The following is a 24,048-nucleotide window of genomic DNA, read 5'->3' as shown; positions in this document are numbered from 1 at the left end:
GCTCATACATGGAACACACCCAATACAGGACCAGAGTTCAAACCTAAGGCTTCGGTGGAAATCAATCAAACCAGTAAAGGGGTGTCTTAAATATAAGTCTTTGGTGATAGATGCCAAGTAAATATAAGTGACAGGGACAGTTTTTACAGTGTCCCAATCTAAATTTCCTGATGTTCTGTGTTCCTTGGAAAGAGTTGTTTACTTGAGAAAGGAACAGTTCTGAGTTCTACCTTATCTGGGGCCTCCTAGAGCTTTTAAGCTATATTCAGTACCACCTAGTGAATGGATTGGTTCTACAGAGCAAATAAAATGTATTCATTAAAAAGCTTTGGTCCAATGTCCTCTCACAGTGAGAATAATTTTACTTCCAGGAAAAAAGACATAAAAAGACCAAATTCTGATTGGCTTTCTATGTCTGTCTCTATCATAATTCAATAAATATTTACCAAGAAGATCACTGTTTCTAGAGGTTGGTAAATACCCTTTCCTGACCTCATAAATTTATGTCATAGATACCAGGAACCACCCACATTGCTAAATATAGGGTAAAAAGCCCCCATAAAGGCATTCTCTACATTAGTCCCTTCAAACTCTGCTATGAGAAAGATAAAGATGGTTCACAAATAAAAATAGCTGAGTCCTAGAAGCACACAAAACATAGTTAAAATGTCAGAGCAAATATGCATGTGCAGTAAAAGATCTCCCCAGCACACTGACATAGCAGTTATATTCTAATATGGTAGGTCAACTTTTCCAGTTTAAGAGGATGATATTCAAATTTTATACTTAAAAAAAATGCCCTGTGCCAAATTTCTCAATTATCTTCTCATATGTAGTATCTGGAACTAGGGACTGGGGAATATAATTCTTTTTTAAAGTGATTGTCCAATAAACTATATTCCAGTAGAAGGCAAGACATATTGCAGGAAAATCGACTCACTGGTCAATTTAGGGCCAGCCTTTCTCTAGGAGAAAGCTAAGCCTGAATAATCATGGTATAGATAAGCCTGTTGTTCCCCAAACCTACCCAGATCACAGACCACTCTGGGCAGTGTGTTTCACCTTTCAGGGGTTTCAGCTCCTCATCTATGAAAAGAGGTGGTCCTAAATTATGTCATTTCTTAAGAAGTCAAGAAGATAGGCAAAATAACATTCATTGTTGTTACATTTGGAAAATGCCCTCTTATATTTCATTTTCCTAAATAAGACAATGATGTGAGGCCCTAAACATTAATTCCAGAAGTTCTGCGTTCCATTGCTCTTCCTCAAGGAACCCTCTCTTGACCTACTGCCTTGAGTGCTGAGTTTCTGGGAACGTTATTAAACAAGATGACCATCACCCCAATACCACCTCCTTTGACGCTGTTGTTTGCTAGCATCGTATGTTTCTTTTCCATGGATATACAATTAATCAAAATTTTTAAAACTGGATCTCTGAATAAGTTCAAATACATTAACTTTTACTTAAATGGAGCTGATTTCCAAATATATGTTAGTAGCCTAAGCAAAGTTAGTGCTTTAAGATTTGGTTAGAGAACCTGAGTTCAGGTGGCTCATGAATTATCCAATGAAAAGAAGATCCAGACTATAAACTGCCAAGGTACACAAAAATAAGAGCGTGTTGGGTAGAGAAAAGGAAAAAAAAAATCACAATCAGTTTAAATTTGTAATAATATTGCCTTATATTTTTATAGTTGTTCAGAATTTACCCAGTTAGCAGTTTTAAAACATTTTCATAATTCTCAAGGAGGAATGATTAGGTTATAAATTTGCAGGTGACTAGGACAATTAAAACATAAATAAATAAATAAATAGACGGCAAAGCAAACCATGTAAGAGAGGCAATCTATGTATGTCTTTCCTCATTCTCCATGGCTAGAACAGTATAAAGAAGTGCTGTAATTCTATAAGAGCTAGCAATGCAATCATAAGTGAAAATTCTTCTGGAATTTCATGTCAATGTGAGCTGAATCCAAAGAAACACCTAAAAGAATATTGAGTGTTAAGTGAGAATCCTCAGACTGTAAATTACATTCAATTTAAAGGTTTAGGTAAAGAAAAGCAAATGTGGCTAGGCAAAGAGGTTTCCAGACTCCTTAACCACCTCTCAATCTTTATCCTATCACTGAGGATACTCCAGCAGGAAATTCATGCTCTGTGCACCCCCAAAATCACATTTTCTCTTTGTGCTTCTGTTTACCTGGAGATACCTAGAAAGCACGGGAAATGGGCTTTACAGTGGGTTTAAGGAACACCTACTGATTTTCACCCAAAGGACTCTAGAAATGAAACAGAGGTAGACGAACAACTCTAGAGAAAAGTAAATACAAAATAAAAGCCATTTACACCCCTCTGAGACCTAACAGGGAGAAAGCAATTAAACTGAAATACCAACAATGCTTGCAAGGCTACTTAAACACAGGTAGCCAGAGCTGGATCAAGATAAAAAACAATGACAGCAGAGTTCTTAGGGCAAGTCAGTTAAAAAACTGGTTTAAGTGTCCATACAATGTTTTTAAGAAAGCAAACAGTGTTTTTCCCCCTTCAAATTCTGTTATAGTATTAGTGTTCACGAAGCTTAAAAATGACATCATACAAAAGACCTCATTCATGGCTGTAAGCTCAATTATCAACAGAGGTAGTAAACAAAGGAACTCTTAAGAATAGATTTTAAAAATGGATCAAAGTGTGACTATACATTCAAAACCCTAGAGCCACATAATCATCCCCAAAATTAATTGTTTTAATTTTAAAAAGCTTAAAAACACAATGACAATGAAGCACTGATGTGCCTTAGGCACAGTCCTAAATCAGTGCTGACTTAAAGCTATGTCCTCTCCTCCCAAGAAAGAGAAGCAGAGAACAAAGTTCAGTCTACAGTGGGAAAGAATAGAACGAAAAGAAACAACCACAACAGTGCCATCCAGCTGCCCGATTATTCTGTTTTCAGGCTACACTACTGGAAATGCTTATTCTTCTTATGAGTTTTTTTCCTCACAACCTTTATTTTTTTAAAAAACGTGTCATCTGCCGAACATGAAATGTCCACGTTTCCAATGGCAGGAGAGTCATTTTTGTGCCGTTTTTGCTTCCTCGGTATGAGTCCTCCTTCCCTGAAAGTGCAAAGAGAGCAAGCCGACACCTGCAGGGCCCAGAGCCCCAGGACTATTTCAGCTCCACTTCAAGAGCAGGGCGAAGGATTTGCTGCATTTGTGCTTCAAAGATCCAGCTTACTTTGGTTGTCCTTCTCAGTTGGCAAACTGCTCATAAAAAGCAAACTTGATCCTTTCTATGTGATGGCAAAGCTTGATGGCAGGGCCCAATTTTAAGTCCATGCACTCTTGAACAGTGGGAAGGGTAAGGAGCAACAGGGCCTGCCCATCAATTTCCTGTTAAGGCATAAAAATGCAAATTATCTATCATGTGCACATGAATGGCAGCTTGAGCATGAGAGACCCAATTCATTTTGGTTCTATCAAAACCAGAGTCCCTTTGTGCTTTCCCATCATTACCTTTCCCTTTACACAAGTGTCACACATCTCCTTTTAAGTGGCTCCAGAGTCCTCCACACTGAGGAAGCTTCAAAGTGGATAAGAAATTTTACCATGGATGAAAATCCATTCCATAGAGCCTCTGCTCAGCAGAAATTCATTTCAGTAAGCAGTTGAACCCTGTTAACTGGTAACTGACTGTGCTAAAAGAAATATCTTTCTAGAGGGTTCTTTCTCAATCTGAAACAAAACATTAACTATGAACTTCAATGTTCTCCTACTTTGTAACATTCATAAAAACGTAAGTTCTTCAAAGATGTTCAGTTTTGAATTGCTCCAATTATCAAAACAAAATGTATTTTAATTAGGGCCACCATTTGTTCTGGTTTTGGGTTTCTTCTTTCTTTTCTTTGTAGTGCAGGAAATTGAATCCAGGAACTCATGCATGCTGGGCAAGCACTCTACTACTGAGCTACATCCCCAGCCCATATTAACTACTTGTATTTCAGGAAATCTACCTTAAAATTGATCACCAGGGACTGGGGTTGTGGCTCAGTTGGCATAGTGCTTGCCTAGCATGTGGGAGGCACTGGGTTCAATCCTCAGCACCACATATAAATAAATAAAAGATCCACCAACAACTTAAAAAAAAAAAAAAAAAAAAAAAACCTGATCACCACTTTGCAGATTGACACGTGACAAATGGTATTTTTAAAAATAAGCCAAATCATTATTTTTTAAAAATATGAGGATAGTTAAGCAAGGCTTGCTTGATATCAATACATTTAAACACATGGGGAACAGAATCAAATTTCTGGGAAAAATGGAAATGGAATAAAAATCTGCTTCAACCATGAAGCAAGTTAGATAAATAACTTCTTTTTTTGGGGGGAGGGGTACCAGGGTTTGAACTCAGGGACACTCAACCACTGAGCCACATCCCCAGCCCAATTTCATATTTTATTTAGAGACAGGGTCTTACTAAGTTGCTTAGCACTTCACTTTTGCTGAGGCTGGCTTTGAACTCACAATCCTCCTGCCTCAGCCTCCTCAGTCTCTGGGATTACAGGCGCGCCATTGTGCCCAGCTAGATGAGTAACTTCTAATCATCCCCCAAAGGGAACTAAAACAATGTCTTAGTTTTGGATCAAACACTTTTACTAAAACTTGTAAATAAATTATTCACTATTACACAAATAGTTCTTTGCTAAAGAGAAATATTATTACAGATTACAGGTATCTGCAATTACCTGGTCTAGGAATATTCTTGCTAATGGAGCACAATCCGTGGATCTGATGAACCGCACAACATCCGCCACACTCCACTTCAGGGGGTTACTATCCAAGTGAAGCCTTTCAGCAACTTCAATCCTTATTTCCTTCATTCCCCACAACAAATTAAACCAAATGGTGTAAGAGCTATTTTATTTGAAAAAAGTCTCTCCATAATTACCCTTCAAGACAGAATTTAAAGTGATCTTAGAACATGATTTTCCCCCAACACAGATGGCAAAGGCCCACATGCATTAGGTAGTCAGGAAATTTATAACATAAATTTTATCTTATTTATTTTCTTATAACACATTATCAAAAAGGAAGACTTCATCTCAGAATTTCAGCACAAAGAAGTTGGACAATTTAATAGAAAAAGAGTAAGTTTTAAAATCTCCCATTTGTTCTTGGTCTATTTCAGCTGGGTCTCTGCTAGTATGCTAAAGTAAATGGGATGGTATTTTCAATGAAGAAGACTAACCAAATTATCAGAAGAAACCTTTTATTGCTCTTGCTCATGGTACATTTTTAAAAAGTAATCCAATTTTAAATTGATAACACTCCACACCACCCCAGCACTGGGATCCTGAGCTGTATCCCATCCCTTTTTACTTTGAGACAGGTTTCACCAAGCTGTCCAGGGTTGCCTCAAATTTGTAATCCTCCTGCTTCAGACTCCCAAGTCACTGGGATTATAGGTAAAACAACAACTTAATTGTAATCTTGAATGTGTATATATAATATGCACAAATCATATATTAAATATAGTAAACAATCAGAATCAAAAGGATAAATAATTTATTTCTACAAACCATATATATTATGAACATATTAAAAGGCAATTTTTCCTAAATTAAGTGACAGGCTACAAATAAACTAGCAATTAAGGTTTTGTTTTTAACTTAAAACAAGAAACTGCTGAGAGACTGCCCCTCATAAACAGATAATCTCCTCCAAATAATCCTTGAAACACATGTACATCACTGCTTTTGGAATCATTTTAAAAGAGACTCTACTATTTATTCTTCATAAGCTTGTATTAAAAGAAGTGGAATGCCTACATTATTAACAATTAGATTCTAGAAGGAAATTAAAACAAAGGGAAAAGAAAAAGAAACCATTATTTTTAAAAATGGTACCTTTGGTGAAGGAGGTTTATTTTCATCATCAGAAAATGAAAAAGAGCGAAGCTCTCTTTTTCTCCTTTGTCTGTCTGGGGGCAGTGAGGTGGATATCTCACTTTGGGTGGGAGAAGAGGAGCATGACTTTTTTTCTGACATTTCTGACTCTTCCTGTAGTTCATCCTGCTGCTCAGATGTACTGCCCTCACTTAGGGAATCATCATCCCCTTCATCTGCATCATCCTCATCCTCCCCTCCACTTCCCTAGAGGAAAAAGAGACAAGACTCATTGAAATTCAGAACAAACCAGTTCCTGGGCCATAAAACCATCTCCTATTGGCCAGAGATCTGAATTAGAAAGACCTGCAGATTCTTTCTGTGTTCATATGAAAAAGCAGCGGCTTCTGGAGAAGATGGGTGCATTATAGATACCATACCTGGGGTGAGCCCACTGGGGTATTATCAACAGATGCAGAGGAACGTTTCTTCTTATGAACAAAAACATTTTTCCGTCTCTTTCTCCTCTTACTGGCTTTTTTCAGGGCACAAGCTAAGTTACTATGCCCACCAGGTGGCCTTCCAATTCTTTTATTTTTCTTCTTTCCATAATAGTGTGCTAAATGTGGATGACAAAGAAACATAAAAGTAGCTTTATTATTGCTGGGCACTGGAAAAACACAAGAGAGTTTACTAACATAGTTGTAAACAGGTATACTATTTTTGACTGAGGTTTAAATTCCATATATTGGAATAAGGAGATAAGTGTTCAATTTAATTAAAGCTGACAAGTGCATAAACCTGAATAATCCTCTACCTATCAAGATACAGAACATCTCCATCAACCCAGCTGTTCCCTCCCAGAGCAACCACTATTCTAATTTAATTTCCCTTAAGAGACAGATTAGTTTTGGCTCTATGGAACCACACAGTAGCTAGTTTTTTAATGTATGACTTTTTTATACAGGATAATGTTTTGGAATTTCATCTATGTTATCATGCATGTAAGTTTATTCTATTTTGTTTATGAATAGCATTCCATTGAGCAAATGTACCAATTCATCTACTTTCTTGTTTGATGGGCACTTGGGCTATTTCTGGGTTATGAATATAATCAGTTTACAATGAACATTTGTGTACAGGCATTTAATGCACATGTTTTCATTGCTTTGCATAAACACCTAAAAATGTAGTTGCTGGATCACAGAGAGGACATACGATTAACTTTTAAAGAAGGGACCAGCTTTCCAAAATGGTTATGTAATTTTACACTCCCACCTAAAATGTATGGGAGATTTAGGTATTCTACATTTTGCCAACCAGTAGTAGTAATGTCAGTCTTTCATTTCAGACAATGTAGTGAGTATATAGTAATTTCTCATTGTGGTTTTTTTGTTTGTTTTTGTCTTTTAAAATATACTTTTATTAGCCAGGTACAGCAGCACACACCTATAATATCAGCTACTCAGCAGGTTGAGGCAGGAATATTGCAACTTCAAGGTCAATCTGTGCAATTTAGTACAACTCTGTCTCAAAACAAAATTTTAAAAAGTGCTACGGATGTTGCTCAGTGCCAGAGCACTTGCCTAGCACACAATCAGCCCTGGGTTCAATTCCCCAGTACCGCTACATAAATAAATAAAACAAAATATATTTTTGTTGTTGACACATAACAATTGCACATATTTATAGGGTGCAGTATTTCAATGTAGGTATATAATATGTAATGATCAGGTCAAGATAAATGGCATAATTATCACCTTGAACATGTATTATTTCTTTGTGTTGTGAACATTCAAAATCCTCTCTACCTTCTATTTTGAAATATACATCTAGGTTTGTCAACCATAGTTATACTATTAGGCTATAAAGCATTAGAAGACCCATTGGCCATCCTCTTTCCATTCCCCTCTGCTACACCTTTATTCAGACTCTGGTGAGCCCTATTCTATTCTCTATTTCTTTGAGATCAGCTTTTTAGCTTCTAAATATAAATGAGAACATGCAGTATTTGTCTTTTTGTGCATTATTTATTTCCTTTATAATGTCTTCCAGTTCCATTCATGTCACTACAAATCTCAGTGAAGTTTTGCCTTTCCCTGATGACTAAAGGTATTGTACGCTTTTTCATGTGATTATTGGACATTTGTATATTTTCATTCATGAAATGTACATGCAAGTCATTTATTTGTTGTTTCACTGCTTTATTTACTTTTGATTTTATTTAAATTACAAAAAAAAAAATTGGTGCTATGGATTGAACCCAGGGCCCTCACTCACGTGCTAAACAAGCACTCACCACCGAGCTACATCCCCTGTCCTTTTTGTTTCTAAATATTTTCACCTAACATGAAATTCGCCCAGTTAACGTGTACAATTCAGTGATTTTAGTATAAATACTATGCTGTGCAATCATTACCACTATATAGTTTCAGAACATTTTCTTTCTTTTTCCCTTCTTCTTTCCTTCCCTAACCTAATCCTAATCTTTTCAACTTGAGTATATTCTCCTTTACAATTATAGTTTTTACATTAGGTCGATAATAGATCTTTATTAATTTTAATATATGGTATGAGGTAGGCGTTAAAGAGTATCTCCCCACCACCCCATTTGTATATCCAGTTGTATCATTACCATTTGTTAAAAAGAAATCTCCTTTCCCTATTAAATTCCTTGGTCACCCTGTTGAAAATCATTTGACCATATAAATTTGGCTCATTTCTGAACTCTATTCTGTCTCATTGCTTTATTTCACTATTATTTAATACCAAGTTCTTTTGATTACTACATAGCTTTATGATTTAAATAAAGAGAGAAAGTGAAAAGTCCTTCAACTTTATTCTTCCTTCTAGGTCCTTTGAGTTTTCATTTAAATTTTAGAATATAGAGACAATTCATAAATGAAATATATAGTCTATCTCTGGGTTATATCAAAATATAATGGAACTTTCTACACAAATGAATTCTTTATAAAAAATTTTTTACATGTTGATAGACCTTTATTTTATTCATTTATTTTTTATGTGGTGCTGAGGATTGAACCCAGTACCTCACACTTGCTAGGCAAGTGCTCTACCACTGAGCCACAACCCCAAGCCCAAAAGAATTCTTAAGGATTAAAGTTCATTTATTACCTTTACTAATTAGGAAAAATTACAGATGCTCCAAAAAATCTAGGCTAGTTTCAACTGTATCATTGTAAAGATAAATTCAGGCAAAAAGCAAAACAAAATTCACAAATCTTCCAAAGCCCAAAGTAGTATGCTTATATGTGCATTTATCTGAATAGTATTTTCCATGTAGTTCCTAATAGTTGTAATTTTCTAAACTATTCTGATAATAGTCTAAAATAATCTTTACCCTTACAGAGTTTACAATCCAATATATACAAACAGAAACTAGAATGTTAGACTCTTATGATTTTGTAATTCAAATATTGATTAGAAAGCTTGCCATACCACATCTGAGTCTTGGATCAGCAGCATCACTCACCTCAGAGAGCCTGCTAGAAAGCCGACTTTCTATCAGACCCACAGGTCTGATAAACCAGAATCCATTTTAACAATATCCTCAGGTGATCTGCAAGCACTATAAAGTTTAAAAGGCAGAGCCCTAAAAGAAATCTTTCAAATTTAACACAGCAAACTCCTTCTCTGTGTTATAGTTCTCCTAAGTGACACAGGGCTTTGTGGGATTTAAGGAAAAGCAGGATCAGAATTTTGTCTTTGAGTGACAATGCCTTAATGAGGCTCCCAACTGGAAATTTCATCCTATATGGCCCCACCTCAGTTTCATAACGGAGAAGATAAGCAAAGAGAGGAAACAGGTGTCAGCACAGTTCGAAGTGAGACTACAACTTCCTCCTCCTCTCCTGCTATTTATGCCTCTGCAGCCACCAGGCCTACTTTACTGCTCTTCACAGACACTGAGGAAGTTCCTACATTAAGCCTGTGCCCTCGATGCCTCCTCCACCAAGATGTCTGTAACAGCAATGTTCTTGTTTCCTTCAGATGTTCCCTGTCAGAAGACTCTCTTGAACACCTGTATATACAGCACCCCACACCTTGCCTTCCTCACTCCTCTACTGCACTTACTCACCTTGTTTCATTCCCCACCTCTTGTATTTAACTCTCTCTAGTTGTTCATTTGTTTATATCTCTCCAAATTACATGAAAACTCAGGACAGGAATTTTGTTTTATTAATGTATGCCAGTACTCACATAGTAGGCACATAATAAATACCTGAAAATTATATGAATGAAATGACATACCCAAGAGCTAATTTATATATGTGCCACATTAAAGTTGGCAAAATAGGACCCATAAGCCAAATCTGGCCTATGGCCTATTTTAGTATGATTCTCTAGCTAAAAATGTAATCTTATATTTTTTAAAAACGTTCTTTAAAGATGAAAATATTATAGCATAAAAAGAATATTTGAGAGAGATCGCGTGACCCACATCATAAAATATCTGGTCATTTATAGAAAATGTCTGTGTCTGCTATATATAAGCATGTCTGCAAAATAAAAAATTTCCACTATATAAGGTGGTCAGTTGCTATAGTTAATATATTTCAAAAACATGACTCACTGTATTTGGTCTTTGTAAGTACAGAGCAGTTCTCAGAACATGTATCCAGAACCATCCGCGGACCAAAGAGGTTAGGACAGCATTCCAGTTTAATACAGGTTTGCCGGCAGAATTCAGTTACCCGATCTGCTGTTTTCACTATCTCAACAGTAGCCCGATAACTTTTTCCTTTATATCTGCCATTGGAAGAAATCAGATGACAGATTTATTGAGCCAGCGATTACCCACAGAAAAATCAAGCATGTTAATATACCTGAACAATGTTTTTGCTTCTTAGAATATTCTGGGTCCTACTGAGTTTGAGGACACTGAAAACAACATTGTACTTAAATCTGGTAAGAGGTGACAGCTAAAAGCTGAGTTATTTAAATTAATAAAATTAAGTTCCTACTTTCTCTTCCAATGTGAAAGTTCTCAAATAGTAATCTCACTAACTACTACAAACACAAAGTGGTATTTCATTAAGTCTTTCTTTACACTGGGTAGTGATCCTCAGAAGATAGTTCAAAGATAGTATGATTGCCAGCTGTCATCCATTCACAGTCAGAAAGTAAGAGTAAACTGCAAAAGTAATTTTGTGTCTCTTGAATCTAATAGAAAATTGTTCTTGCACTTTTGTGTCTTAAATTTTCTATTTCTTAAAATTCATTTTTACCATATTTTGTAAATTTTTTGATCCATGACAGAATGGAATCTAAAAAAGAAAATAAGCTTACTTCTTCATCACAAATAAAAAACAAAGCAGCACTACCCTAGAAAACATAAGCATCTGATATAATCCAAAAAAGAACTGATTCTGTGACCTGTTAAAGACAAACAAGAATAAAGAGCAGAGGAATCTACTCACTTGGCTTTTAGGACTTCCCCACATCCATGCCACACTGAGTCTTTGTCCAGCTGGAGCTCCCTAAGGACACGACTGGGTTTATAGGCTGCATTGATAAGTAAAGTGAGGACCTGAACTCGGTTTTAAAACAGAAGTATGGGTAGGGAAGGAGAAAAACAGATCATTAGCACCATGACACTCTTGCTATTTCAGACTGTTAAGACAATTGTGTAGAGATTAATTCTAATCATGTTAATTAAGAAATGTTAACAAAATAATAAAACCAAACATATAACAGTTGCTTAAAGTTGCAAATAAGGAGTAACCAGATTCTCTTAAACATTCAAAATGCTATGGCCATGAAAAAACAGGCGCCGTGAATTTCAAAGTACTCTAGCACATGCTTCCAAATGCTTTCCCAGTTGTAGCATACACAGGTTACATTTGTTTGGGACACTAAACACCATAGATAGCTGAGCCTCATTGAGGCTAGAGGAGTCTGCCCAAAACCTCTGGCTTCCCCAGATCCTGCATCTTGCTACCTTGAAGGCTGAAAAGTTTATAGGTCTTCACATCTGTTACCCACAGTACAGTACAATGGTTGAGAGTCACTGCAAGTCCAGCAGATGCATAGCTTTATCATAGTCCTTGGTTAATATCACACAGTCTCCAAGTTATAGACTTATCAGTTCACATCACATAGTTCTCATGTGGTCTCTGACAGAACATCTTTCCATGCTGACAAAAGTAAACCTGCCACATGAAGAATTACTTAGATGAATGTCTCTGGGGGAGCAGAAATAATCATGTGTCCAATATGCTGTCCTGTACAGTAATCCCCCACTTATCTGTGAGTTTATGTTCTGAGTTTCAGTTACTTGTGGTCAACTATCCAAACATATTAAATGGAAAATTCCAGGAATATAAATTTATAAGTTTCAAATTGCACTATCCTTCCTGGGATATGAATCACCCCTTTGTCCAGAGTATGCATGCTGTATACACTACCCCTCTGATAGTCACTTAGTAGTGTGCCAGTTATTAGATCAATTACTGAGGTATCACACTACTTATGTTCAAATAACTCTTAAAGCAGCCTAATGCCATTATCACAATGCCTATTTCACTCCCTCACTCCATCTCATCATGTAGGCACTGTATGAGCTCATATTACTATAATCAGAAAAGTAAATACAGCACAGTAAGACATCTTGAGAGATACCACATTCATATAACTTTTATTATTTTATTGTTATAATTGTCCTATTTTATTATTCATTATTGTTGTTAATCTCTTATGTCTTATTTATAAACTAAACTTAACCACAGGTGCTGATTTGAATATTTCTCCCAAAATTCATGTGTTGGAAGCTTGGTCCCCAGAATGACAGATGTGGGAGGTGATGAAGTGATGGGACCTTTAAGAGATGGAGCCTACTGGAGATACATAAGCCATTTGGGGACATGCCTTTGGAAAGAATTGTGGGACCCTAGTTTCTCTCTGGCTCCTATTTGGCATTGTGATCTCTTTCTAACGCAAGCATTCCCGCCACATGATGCAGCCAAGAAGACCATTACCAGAGGCTGAACTGGAGCCACCTGATCAGACTCCAAACTATGAGCTAACTAAACCTCTCTTTCCTCACAAGTTTTGCCGTAGGTATTTTGCTATAGTAACAAAAAACCCAACTAATACAGTAGGTATGTATGTACAGGAAAAAAACAGCATAAAAAAGGTTTGATATTATCCATGTTTTCAGGCATCCACTAAGATCCTGGAATACACTCCTCATGGATAAAGGGTAGGAAATACTGTACATGAGAAAAGTTAGTAACTTTTGATAAAATCTAGAGTTCTTACTTCTATGAAATACGGCTCCTGAATGAATGAGCCAAGGAGACTGCTATTAAATTTCCGAATTATTCTGCTCTAGGCTAGCATCTTACCTCTCTGAGGACCAGAACACAGTTCCCAGGTCCTACACACTGAGGCAGCTCAGCAATTCTTCCTTTGTTAAGATATGGCCCTGAGAAGCAACGGTGGTTGAAGTATATCTTTGGACAGCAATATTTTCCATTAACCATAACTGAGAAATGAAGAAAAACAAATATTAAGAACAGTCTTTCTGGGCTGGGGTTGTAGCCCAGTGGCAGAGTGCTTGCCTAGCATGGGTTTGATTCTCAGCACCACATATAAATAAATAAAATAAAGGTCCATTGCCAACTAAAAAAAATACATATATTTTTTTAAAAAGTCATTTTTCTATCCCATGTTTCCAATGTTGAATTACTGAGGTGGGGGGGCAGAAGGAAACAAGCAAATACACCATTAGGTTTAGTTTTGGGATTATGTATTTTCTTTTTATGATTCCTTTCTTTCTCTCCTTTCCCCTTCCCTGCTCTTTCTTTAAAGTGGTGGGGATCAAACCCCAGAGCTTCATGCATTCTAAGCAAGCACTTTACCAATGAGTTAAATATTTTGGAGGTTAATATAGTATTTGAGAATGCTCTTGAAATACCTTATATTTAGAAAGCTTGTACTTACCTTATACTAGATTTACAGAGGTTATCACTCTGCTAAAATCAAACAAATGTTCTGAATTATATGCTGATTAACTCCTGGACTGACTGCAACATTATTCTAGAGCCCTCTACTTCTAACAATAAAGAAGTAGAAGATGTACTTCATGAACCAATATTGATTCCTGACAATCAACGATTTCTTTTCTAGTTCTTCAAAAACCATTTGATAACCTATTCAGGAACATTTCTAGGGATTGACATTGCATACCAGAACTATAGTTTGCTTCTAAAACCCACCAAACAAATATTCTGGCAACTTTGATACTGTGTGAGCTCTCCCATATATGGGATTTCTCAGAGGGCTAAAAGTATACTGTGACCATATCTCTAGGTTCCTTTTGTGTGCAGTGGGTGCAACGGGGGCCTGACACCAACTCAAATATTTTTCTGAATGAATACTGTTCTTAAATGTAAATTTTTTATAATCCCTCACAGCAACTGATAGTTCAGCTACTGAATATAGAAAATTCAAAAAGACATTAAAACATCTTCATCTGATATGCAGTAGAGGCTCCTCTAATAGATACTGTTCTTTCATCCAACATTAAGGAAAGAAGATGTATGTACACTGTCCACTATCGACAGGACCTGCATTCATAATGTTCTCTCTTTAATTAAAAATGTAGTTTTAGCATGGTGGTTAACCTTTCAGTATCCACTTTTCTATCTGAACTCTGCTATCTAGATTCCCCATAGCAGGATTAAGACAGTCATGCCTCTGCTACTAAGGAATGTTGGCAGCTTCTAGCTCTCAGTTACAAGTCTGTTCTATAGTTGCCCTGATCTGAGGACCGCTCTCAGTAGGAAAGAATCACCTTGTCCAAGGACCCTTTCCTTGTGAGGTAGTGGGAGCTGAAGTCTACTTCTATTAACAAGTAATGAGTGGCCACAAAGCCTGAATCATGGACAACTCTGTGTGTTGTATCAGCTCTAAGGCTCCTTGTGGGAGAAGAAACATCTATTGCAACTACCTTGCATTTCAACTTCTTTCTGTATGTAATCCTGCTTCCTTCACTCCTTCCAGAAGTTGTTACCAAAGTACTCCCTAATGAGACTCCTGCATGCAAATATCAGAGTCTCAGATTGGTTCTCAGGGAACCTGAACTATGACAAAACCCAAATCAAGATGACTTGGTTGTGGTGACATATGAGACTTTATTCTTAATTACAAAATTAATTAAGAGTTTTATTCTTAAATACAGAATTAATGTCTTAATTCTGTAGTTGCAGTAGGCAACAGAAAGGCCGGTAATGCAAAAAAGTAAGTGGTAGACATAACCCCAATCCTCTATGTATAAATGATGTAATAAAAAGTTACTGGGTGGAAGAGACAAAAGTACAGGTTTTGAACTTGAGAAACATTTGAGTTCCATTTCTCAGCCTTCCGCAGATGAGCTACGTGAGCTCTCCGAGCTCTGGTTTCCTTTCTAGAGCACCTGAACACCCTATCTATGCCAGAATATACACAATCATGATGGTAAGCATTATACGGCCAGAACAGGAGTAGTCAAGAATAGTTCCAGAGAGACTCTGGACAAAACATAAACTTCCAGCAAGCTCCTTATACCATTTATCAGGCATTGCCTCTGAAACAATAAAATAAATCCAGTGCTTAATTTTTTTAATTGTGAAGTTTACATATGAAGAGTTAGTCACTTCTCAAGCACCTAGCTTAAGAAAGAGAAATGCCTGGAAAACCTCAGGTTCTTTATCTCAATTTAGGGATGGTAACATCAACCCCCAGAGTATTTGGCACCTGATAGGTAATCAATAAAGAAAACCTATAATTAGAAATGGGTAGAACTATTCGCGTAGAGGTGATTATAAAACTAAATACATCTTAGACAGTTATAACTCCAGTGTCTCAATTAGTAGGCTCCCCTATGAAGCCACAGTCCATAAATCAAATGTCAGATACAGTCCATGAAAAGAAGACGGTCCTCTTTGCTGTAAGATATAAATGCTTATTGTACCTGAGTCGGTGGAGTTTGACTCCTGACTCTTCAGGCCCTCGTGGACAGTCCTGGAGGATGGTACTCTGGGTTAGGAAAACACAGCAAACAATGAGATCATCCTCAAGATCAGTTAAGCATGAGATTTAGTTTTTTCAAATCTAAGAAAGCAAGTGTAGCAGTTTGCATAAGGTCCTTCTTTCATCATACTTTTCTTTTTAACAATGGTAATTGCTTTTCAAACTGTGTGCAAGGTTTAATTGGGTCAACAGTCTGTAGACAGTGTTGTAAAACTGCTTATTCAGATGAATTTTACTTGATTCACCCATTCAAGAAATTATAAAATTTCTTGTGGAATTCCTACATCACAAGTAAACTATTCATTTTTCAATAGCCACAGAACGGAAATATTTCTTACATCAGCTTTGAAATTTTTAAAAATTACTTTTGTATTAAAAAAACACAGAAATTCATTCTGTATGCAGCAATCCCTAAAACAGGCTAATTAATCTTTTTAGAATGCTTCCTGACTAAAGCTGTGGACTGGTCTTGACAACTAAGCTGAGGAAAAATCTAAGGCCAGTATTATCACTGTTATCTCAATTCTGTATCTGGAATAAAATTTTATGATCTTTTGCTCTACTTCTATTGTCAGGTTTTGTTTTGTTTTGTTTTGTTTTGGTACTGGGGGTTGAACCACTTTATCAATGACTATATTCCCAATCCTTTTTATTTTGCTAAACTGCTGAGGCTGGCCTTGAACTTGTGATCCTCCTGCCTCAGCCTCCCAAGTCACTGAGATTACAGGCATGCCAGTTTCATTAACCATATAGACACAAAGGCAGTTATAAATAAATTATACATTAGATAGTTAATAGAATTTGCTATAGAAGGCATTGTATCCCCTCTGCCAAATTCCTATGACAAAGTCTTAATCCTTACTATATTTGGAGATCAGGCTTTTGGGAATAATTAAGATTAAATGAGGTCTTAAGAGCCATAATCTGATAAGTATTGGTGGCCTTATAAGAAGAGGTGGGACAGAGAGAAAGAGAATATGAATGAATTAATAAATCTCTTCACCATATAAGGACACAGTCAAAAAGTTGACATTAGCAAGTCAGGAAGAGAGCCCTCACCAGGAACCAAATTGACTGGCACACTGATCTTGGACTTTCCAGCTTCCAAAATAGGAGAAACAAATGTCTGTGGTTTAAACCATTTAGTCTGTGGCACTGTTTTTGGGAAGCGAAAGCAGAGTAACAGAATGCAAAATCTGTTGTTTAAAAACATACATATAGGGCTGGGGTTGTGGCTCAGTGGTAGAGGCACTACCTAGCATGTGTGAGGCACTGGTTTTGATTGTTAGCACCACATATAAATAAATAAAAAGTAAAGGTTTATCAACAATTAAAAATATTTTTAAAAAAATACATATATACACAGAAAACTTCATACTTAAGATTTGAAGTCACCACCAATTAATTGCTTCTCAAAAGTTGTATGTGAAGGTGCTACAAGGAGTTTCCTGGTGGGCACAAAGCCACTCTTTCAAGTTTGTCATTTCTTTTAGAGTTGTTGTCTTCTACTTCAAGATACTGTGACAGTCAGGCATGGTGGCGCACACCTATAATCCCAGTGGTTCAGGAGGATGAGGCAGGAGGATCACAAGTTTAAAGCCAGTCTCAGCAACTGAGCAAGGCCCTAAGCAACTTAGCAAGACCCTGTCTCTAATAAAATATAAAAAACAGGGCTGGGGATGTGCCTCAGTGGTTAAGCACCCCTGGGTTCAATCCCTAGTACCAGGGAGGAAAAAAAAAAAAAAAAAAGACACTGTAACAAATCATTTTCTGACTTACAATCTTTGCTTTTCCTTCACACACACTAGCATGAGGACTCTTACTTCCTCTCTTCTTTTATTCAAATATTAAATATATATACTGTAAGAAGTATAAAAACTATTCAATTTGAATTAAAATACTATGCTTCCATCTAAGAACAAGAGGAAATATACCCTCTGATATAGTTATTTCTATATTTTAACTTTCAAACTTAACTATTCAGACATCCTATTACATTACTTACTGTTTTTCTGGTTGAACCACTGCAATTTTCCTCTGTTTATGTACTATAAGAAGAGAGGGAAAAAGTCAAGAAAAATAAGACAAAAGAAAATTATATATGTATTGTTTATATAAGCATTTTGAAAACTTAGTTCTGTGTATATATAACTATATATACCTACTACTATAAATTAGTGCTTATGTGTTTGAATATCTAAACTAAGGCACATTTTCTAGGTAGGAGTCTTTATAGAAGGAGCAAAAATTGATATTTTCAAAGGTCCCTGGGTTAATCAATTCCCAGGAATATTTTCCAAGCAAAACTAGATATTCAAGAGAAACTGGTTTGACACAAGTACGAATCAGACCATTCAATGTGGGAAGCTACAGTTTTCAACATATGGTGTTGGGAAAAGTGAATTCTCTTGCTTTACAACATATATAAAACTGAACTAAAATTGACCAGAGAGAATGTGGTTGTGGCTTAATGGTAGAGAGCTTGCTCTACCCTTGGTCAATCCCCAGCACAACATTAAAACAACAACAACAAATTAAACAAACAAAACAAAGGTATTACGTCCATCTACAACTAAATTTTTTTTTAAGAAAAATGACCAGAGAGCTAAATATAAGAGAGAAAGCTAAAAAACTCTTAACAGAAAAACATGAAAAAACCTTCACAACATCATACTTGTCAATCACTTCTTCAATATGACACTGACATCTGAGGCAATAAAAGAAAAAAACAAAATTGACTAAACTGAAATTAAAATTTGGTGCATAAAAAGAGAATAAAATCTTGGGGCTGTGGTTGTAGCTCAAAGATAGAGTATTTGCCTTGCCTTATGTAAGGTTCTGGGTTCACTTCTCAGCCCCACATATAAATAAGTGGATTAAAGGTCCATTGACAACTAAAAAAAATTTTTTAGATATTTTTTAAAAATCATATATGGGCTGGGGATATAGCTCAGTTGGTAGAGTGCTTGCCTTGCATGCATAAGGCCCTGGGTTTAATCTCCAGCATCGAAAAAAAAAATCGTATGCATGTCAAGAAAGTGAAAAAGCCAGCCATAAAAGGGGAGAAAGTATTTCCAAGTCATGTATATAAAAAAGGATTAATTTCTGTAACATGCAAAGAGCTCCGACAACTCAATAAATGATAAATATTCCAATTTAAAAGGGCGAAGGATTTGAGTACATATTTTTCCAGAGACAATATATTAATGTCCAATAAGCGTATGAGAAGATGCTCAACATCACTAACCATTAGAAAAATGCAAATCAAAACCATACCACTTCACACCCACTAGGATGGCTATCAAAAAAACAAAGGAGTTGGGTATGGTGGAGCACACCTGTAATCTCAGTGGCTTGGGAGGCTGAGACAAGAGGATCACGAATTTAGCCAGACTCAGCAACTTAGCAAGGCCCAGAGCAACTCAATGAGACCCTGACTCTAAATAAAATATAAAAAGAGGGCCTGAGGGTGTTGCTCAGTCGTTAAGCACCCCTGGGTTCAATCCCCAGCAGAAAGAGAAGAAAGGAAGGAAAGGAAGGAAAGGAAGGAAAGGAAGGGAAGGAAGGGAAGGAAGGGAAGGAAGGGAAGGAAGGGAAGGGAAGGAAGGAAGGAAGGAAGGAAGGAAGGAAGGAAGGAAGGAAGGAAGGAAGGAAGGAAGGAAGGAAGGAAGGAAGGAAGGAAGGAAAAAGAAAATAAGCACTGGGGAGTATGTGCAACAGCTGGTGGAAATGTAATATATAGCAGCTGCTTTGAAAAACAGTTTGGCATTTCCTCAAATTGTGAAAACACAGTTACCATATGACTCAGCATTTCCACTCATTAGAATGTACCCAAGAGAAATGAAGACACAAGTCTTTACATAAAAACTTGTACACTAAAGTTCACGGCAACATTGTTCATAATAGTAAAAAAATGGAAACAACCCAAATGGTCATGAACTGATGAATGGATAAACAAAATGTGGCATATCCATACAATGGAATATTATTCAGCTATATAAAGGAATAAAGTACTGATAGACACTAATTCACATGAGTGAATTCTGAAAACATGCTAAGTAAAAGAAGATAGTCACAGAAGACCACATATTATATGATTCCACTAATAGTAAATGTTCAACATAGGTAAATCAATGGAGACAGAAAGTAGTTTAGAGGTTGCCAGATTAGTGGTTGCCTGGGAAGGGGATGATTGCTAATGGGAATGGGGTTTCTTCTGAAGATGAAAAACATGTTCTCAAATTAACTATGAAGAGAATAGCACAACTTTGTGAATATACTAAAACCGAGGAATTGTAAACTTCAAAAGAGCAAATTTTAAGGTACACTAAGTATATCTCAAAACTATTTTAAAAGGAGGGGAGGTAGAATATTACATCTAAGATTAGGTTACACTGCAATCCCAGTGACTGGGGAGTCTGAAGTTGAAGAATCACAAGTTGAAGGCCAGCTTCAGCAACACAGCAACAACTTGTCTCAAAATAAAAATTAAAAAGAACTAGGGATGTAGCTACATAGTAAAGCATCCCTGGGTTCAATCCCCAGTACCTTCCTACCACCACCACCCCCTTAAAAAAAAAATCAAGATTAAGTTGCAAGAAGATTTTGGCTTTTATCTTATCAATTTTACTTGCTTTCTCACTTCCTCACTCTGATGGAAGCCAGTTGTCTGCCAAAGAACTAAGGGAACTCTCTAATCAATAGCCAGCAAAGAGCTGAGGCCCTCAGTCCAATAGCCCATGGAAATTATTTCTTGTTACTATGGTCTGAATGCCCCCCAAATTCATACTGACATATAATCACCAACGTGTTGATATTAGGAGATGGGTCTTAAAAAGTTCTTAGATTATGAGAGCAGAGCCTTCATAATCAGTACTAGTGCCCTTATAAAAGAGGCCACGCAGAGTTAGTAGTCTTCTTTAGCATGTGACGACACAGCAAGAAGGCCTCATCTATTAACCAGGAAACATGCCCTCATCTAGTAACTAGGAAAATCCAATGATACACTGTTCTTGAATTTCCCAGCTTCCAATGATGTGTTATTTTCAAATTACTCAGTCTATGATATTTTGTTATAGCAGCCAGAATGGACTAAGACACTTGCCAATAATCATCTGAGTAAATTTGGGAGCAGAACCTTCCCACATTAAGCCTTGAGATGTTTCCTGCCCTTCCTGATACGTTCACTGAAGCTTTAGAGAAATGTAAATCCAAGAGAACCCACCAAAGTTATATCCAAGATCCCCAAACCACAGAAACTCTAAGATAATGTTTGTTGCAACAAAAAATTTCCTATGCAGAAACAGATAACCAGTTTTCCTATAAAATGTCCATATTTACCCTAATTGGTAAAAGTCATATACAACAAATCACTTAACAATCAATCCTCTAGCCCTGAAAAAGATACCTCGTGCCCGGCGAGGAGTGCTGAGGGGGTGGCCATTGGTCTCACACCAGCCCAAAGGAAATATATCCATGGATTCCACACTCACAATACATTCAGGTATAGGCTTCTTAGAACCTGTTTAGATTAAACAAAATAAATTTCTTCAGACCATTACATAGCCTACTTCAAAAAGGTTTCTAAACAACATTCTTCTACTACAGAAACACAAACTCGAGTCTCTCGAGCAAGGATGTTTTTCAGTTTATCTTTTTCATGAATAGTAAACATGAAAAAAAGTGAACTGTGCTCTATATGTATTACTTTTATGGACCAATATGGGTAACGAATATATAAAATGACCTTAGTGAAGAAACAGCAAATAAGCAACTAGAACACCACTAGTATCATTCAATAGCTAACAAATATTACTGTCAATTATTTTTTTTCTTTCTTTCTTTCTCTCTCTTTTTTTTTTTTCCAATTCCTTGAAATAATTGGAAACCAGAAGGCAAAGTGACAATTCTACTCATGAGAACATTAGTTCTGGTTCTCTGGGAGTAAGTCAGAAAGTAAAACAGTAAATTAAAATCAGGAAATGATTTGGCAAGTTGCTCAGCAGAGGTTGCCTGAAAGTCTATGTTTCATACTGTCCTTAATGTCTACATTAGATGCCAATTCCTTAAATCAGAAATAGTAGGTACCTTCTCAGAATATGACTATTTGGCAGCAGGATTAAGAAAAAAAGAGACCCAAGTCACACACAGTAACTACAGCACTGAGCACTCACACAGCCTTCCACCCACAAACCAGACCAATCACTGAATACTACGCTGAATAAAATACATCATTTCTACTTCAAATACTTTTTGGTACCATTTGTTTGGGGCAACCAAAATACTCTCTTCAGTAAACTGGGTTTGCCGTTCATGCTCATTTATTTTAGTCTCATCACAATATATGCTATTTGACTTATCCTTCAAGAAAACAGTAATAAAGGTTTTATGCACATTCATTTCCAAAACATGGATAGAAAAATAAATGGACAGGAAAATAAAAATTTTTTTGGAGGAAAATAAATTTTTAGCTTAGAGCGTTGTACTTCAAATAGAAGTGTTTAAATAAGGTTGTTATAAAAGACCAATTAGCATAACAAGCCACACTACCAAAACAAATAGGAAGAGCAAAGGAGAGTGGCCACATGAAATTTCCCGGGAGTGCTGGCACTTACCCTCCAGCTGCAGCCACAGGTAGGACCCTCTCACTGCAGTAATGGTGGCAATGCATACTTCTTCAGGAAAAAGAGGGTTCACTGCCTCAAGCTTCATGTTCTCCTTAAACTCATGCTCAGAAATTAACTAGAAAATGAATAAATCAAATTCACATACTACATTAATGCTCAGTATTAATTCATGTGCTCAGCTCAAAGACCTTTTCCAACCAGAACTTGATCCCTGGGTCCACTCTAAAGTTATAGATTTCTTTTTCTTTTTTTGTTGTTTTTTAGGGAAGCAAAAGGAAAATATCTGCCTTTCTTGGTGTTACAGGCAGTGTAGTCTTTAGGTCAGAGATTTGAGGGGCTGGGGAGATAGCTCAGTTGGTAGAATGCTTGCCTTGCAAGTACAAGGTCCTGAGTTCAATCCCCAGCACCACAAAAAAAAAAAAAAAAAAAAAAGAGATTTGTGCAGATTGCTACATAGATGATGATCCTGTTCAAATTGGATAGTCTCGGCTGGAGCGCCATAGAGGAGGCCGCTCGGCACAGCGCTGGGACTCGGAGCAGCCACTGGGGCTCCGGCGGCTGCCCGGGGGAGGAGTGGCGGGGAGAACTGTGTGGACTCAGGACACCGGGGCCTGCCCTGAGGAGGAGGAGAGGAGCGTGGCCACTTGGATTCGGAGAGACTGCACCAGAGCTGCAGGCGGTTGCCAGAGGAGAAGCTGCGCGGCGAGCTGTTTGGAATCAGAACGACGCTTCTGAACACCGGGGCCTGCCCTGAGGACAAGGAGGAAGAGGAGCAGCCGCTTGGATTCGGGTGACTATACGGGAACTACAGGCGGTTGCCAGAGAAGGGGCTGCGTGGCGAGCTGTTTGGACTCTGACCACTTCTGAACCCCGGGGCCTGCCCGGAGGAGTAGGAGAAGGAGGAGAAGGAGCGCGGCGGGTCCTTTGGACTCGCAGTGACTGCATTAGCGCTCCAGGCGGCTGCTCAGAGGAGAAGGCGAGTGGTGAGTTGTTGGATCTTAAAGTGACAGCTCCTGAACACAGGGGGGCTGCCTGGAGGAGAAGCGTGGTGGGACGCTTGGTCTTGAGGGACCACACCAGAGCTCCGGGCGGTTGCCCAGAGGACCCGTGCAGCGGGTCACGTGGATTCAGAGCCACTCAGAGGGACTGCTCCTGAACACCCAGGGGGTTATCTGGAGAAGGAGGAGGAACGGGCAGGGTCACTTCGACTCGGAGTGATTGATTGCCCCGGGCTACGGGTGGTTGGTGGGAGGAGGAGGCACGAAGTGAGTTTCTTGGACTCCTAGTGACCGCACCGGCATACTGGGCGGCTGTCTGGAGGAAGAGGCCTGTGGCGGGTCTCTGGGACTCAGAGCGATTCTTCGGGGCCACAGGTGGCTGCTCAGAGGAGGGGCCACACAGCCAGGCGATTAGGTGCAGAACAGGGTCCCAGGATCTAGGAGGCTTCTGGGTGGAAGAGCCGCACAGAGACAGGCTTAGGGCGGAGCGAAGGTTCCAGGCCTATGG

General features: G+C 37.7%; 1 protein-coding gene across 5 annotated transcripts in view; it reads right to left on the bottom strand.

The window, feature by feature from the left end:
* Window positions 1–1,657: 1,657 nt before the first annotated feature.
* The window catches only part of SFMBT1 (Scm like with four mbt domains 1), a 157,996-nt gene continuing 135,605 nt past the window's right edge, over window positions 1,658–24,048 (bottom strand). For all 5 annotated transcript variants that reach the window (XM_079115699.1, XM_079115696.1, XM_079115697.1 and 2 more), the window contains 11 exons: window positions 22,531–22,657; window positions 21,324–21,437; window positions 17,922–17,964; window positions 15,858–15,922; window positions 13,249–13,388; window positions 11,323–11,432; window positions 10,476–10,651; window positions 6,322–6,500; window positions 5,903–6,148; window positions 4,742–4,870; window positions 1,658–3,389 (listed from right to left, as the gene is read on the bottom strand). In XM_079115699.1, the coding sequence (XP_078971825.1) occupies window positions 3,249–3,389; window positions 4,742–4,870; window positions 5,903–6,148; window positions 6,322–6,500; window positions 10,476–10,651; window positions 11,323–11,432; window positions 13,249–13,388; window positions 15,858–15,922; window positions 17,922–17,964; window positions 21,324–21,437; window positions 22,531–22,657 (1,470 nt within the window). In that variant the 3' untranslated portion in view covers window positions 1,658–3,248. The remainder of the gene's footprint in view (window positions 3,390–4,741; window positions 4,871–5,902; window positions 6,149–6,321; window positions 6,501–10,475; window positions 10,652–11,322; window positions 11,433–13,248; window positions 13,389–15,857; window positions 15,923–17,921; window positions 17,965–21,323; window positions 21,438–22,530; window positions 22,658–24,048) is intronic.

The sequence above is a fragment of the Sciurus vulgaris genome (assembly GCF_902686455.1).
Source record: "Sciurus vulgaris genome assembly, chromosome: 16".
NCBI classification, from domain to species: domain Eukaryota; kingdom Metazoa; phylum Chordata; class Mammalia; order Rodentia; family Sciuridae; genus Sciurus; species Sciurus vulgaris.
Note: the sequence above shows the minus strand (reverse complement) of the source record. Positions and strands in the feature narration are given on the sequence as shown.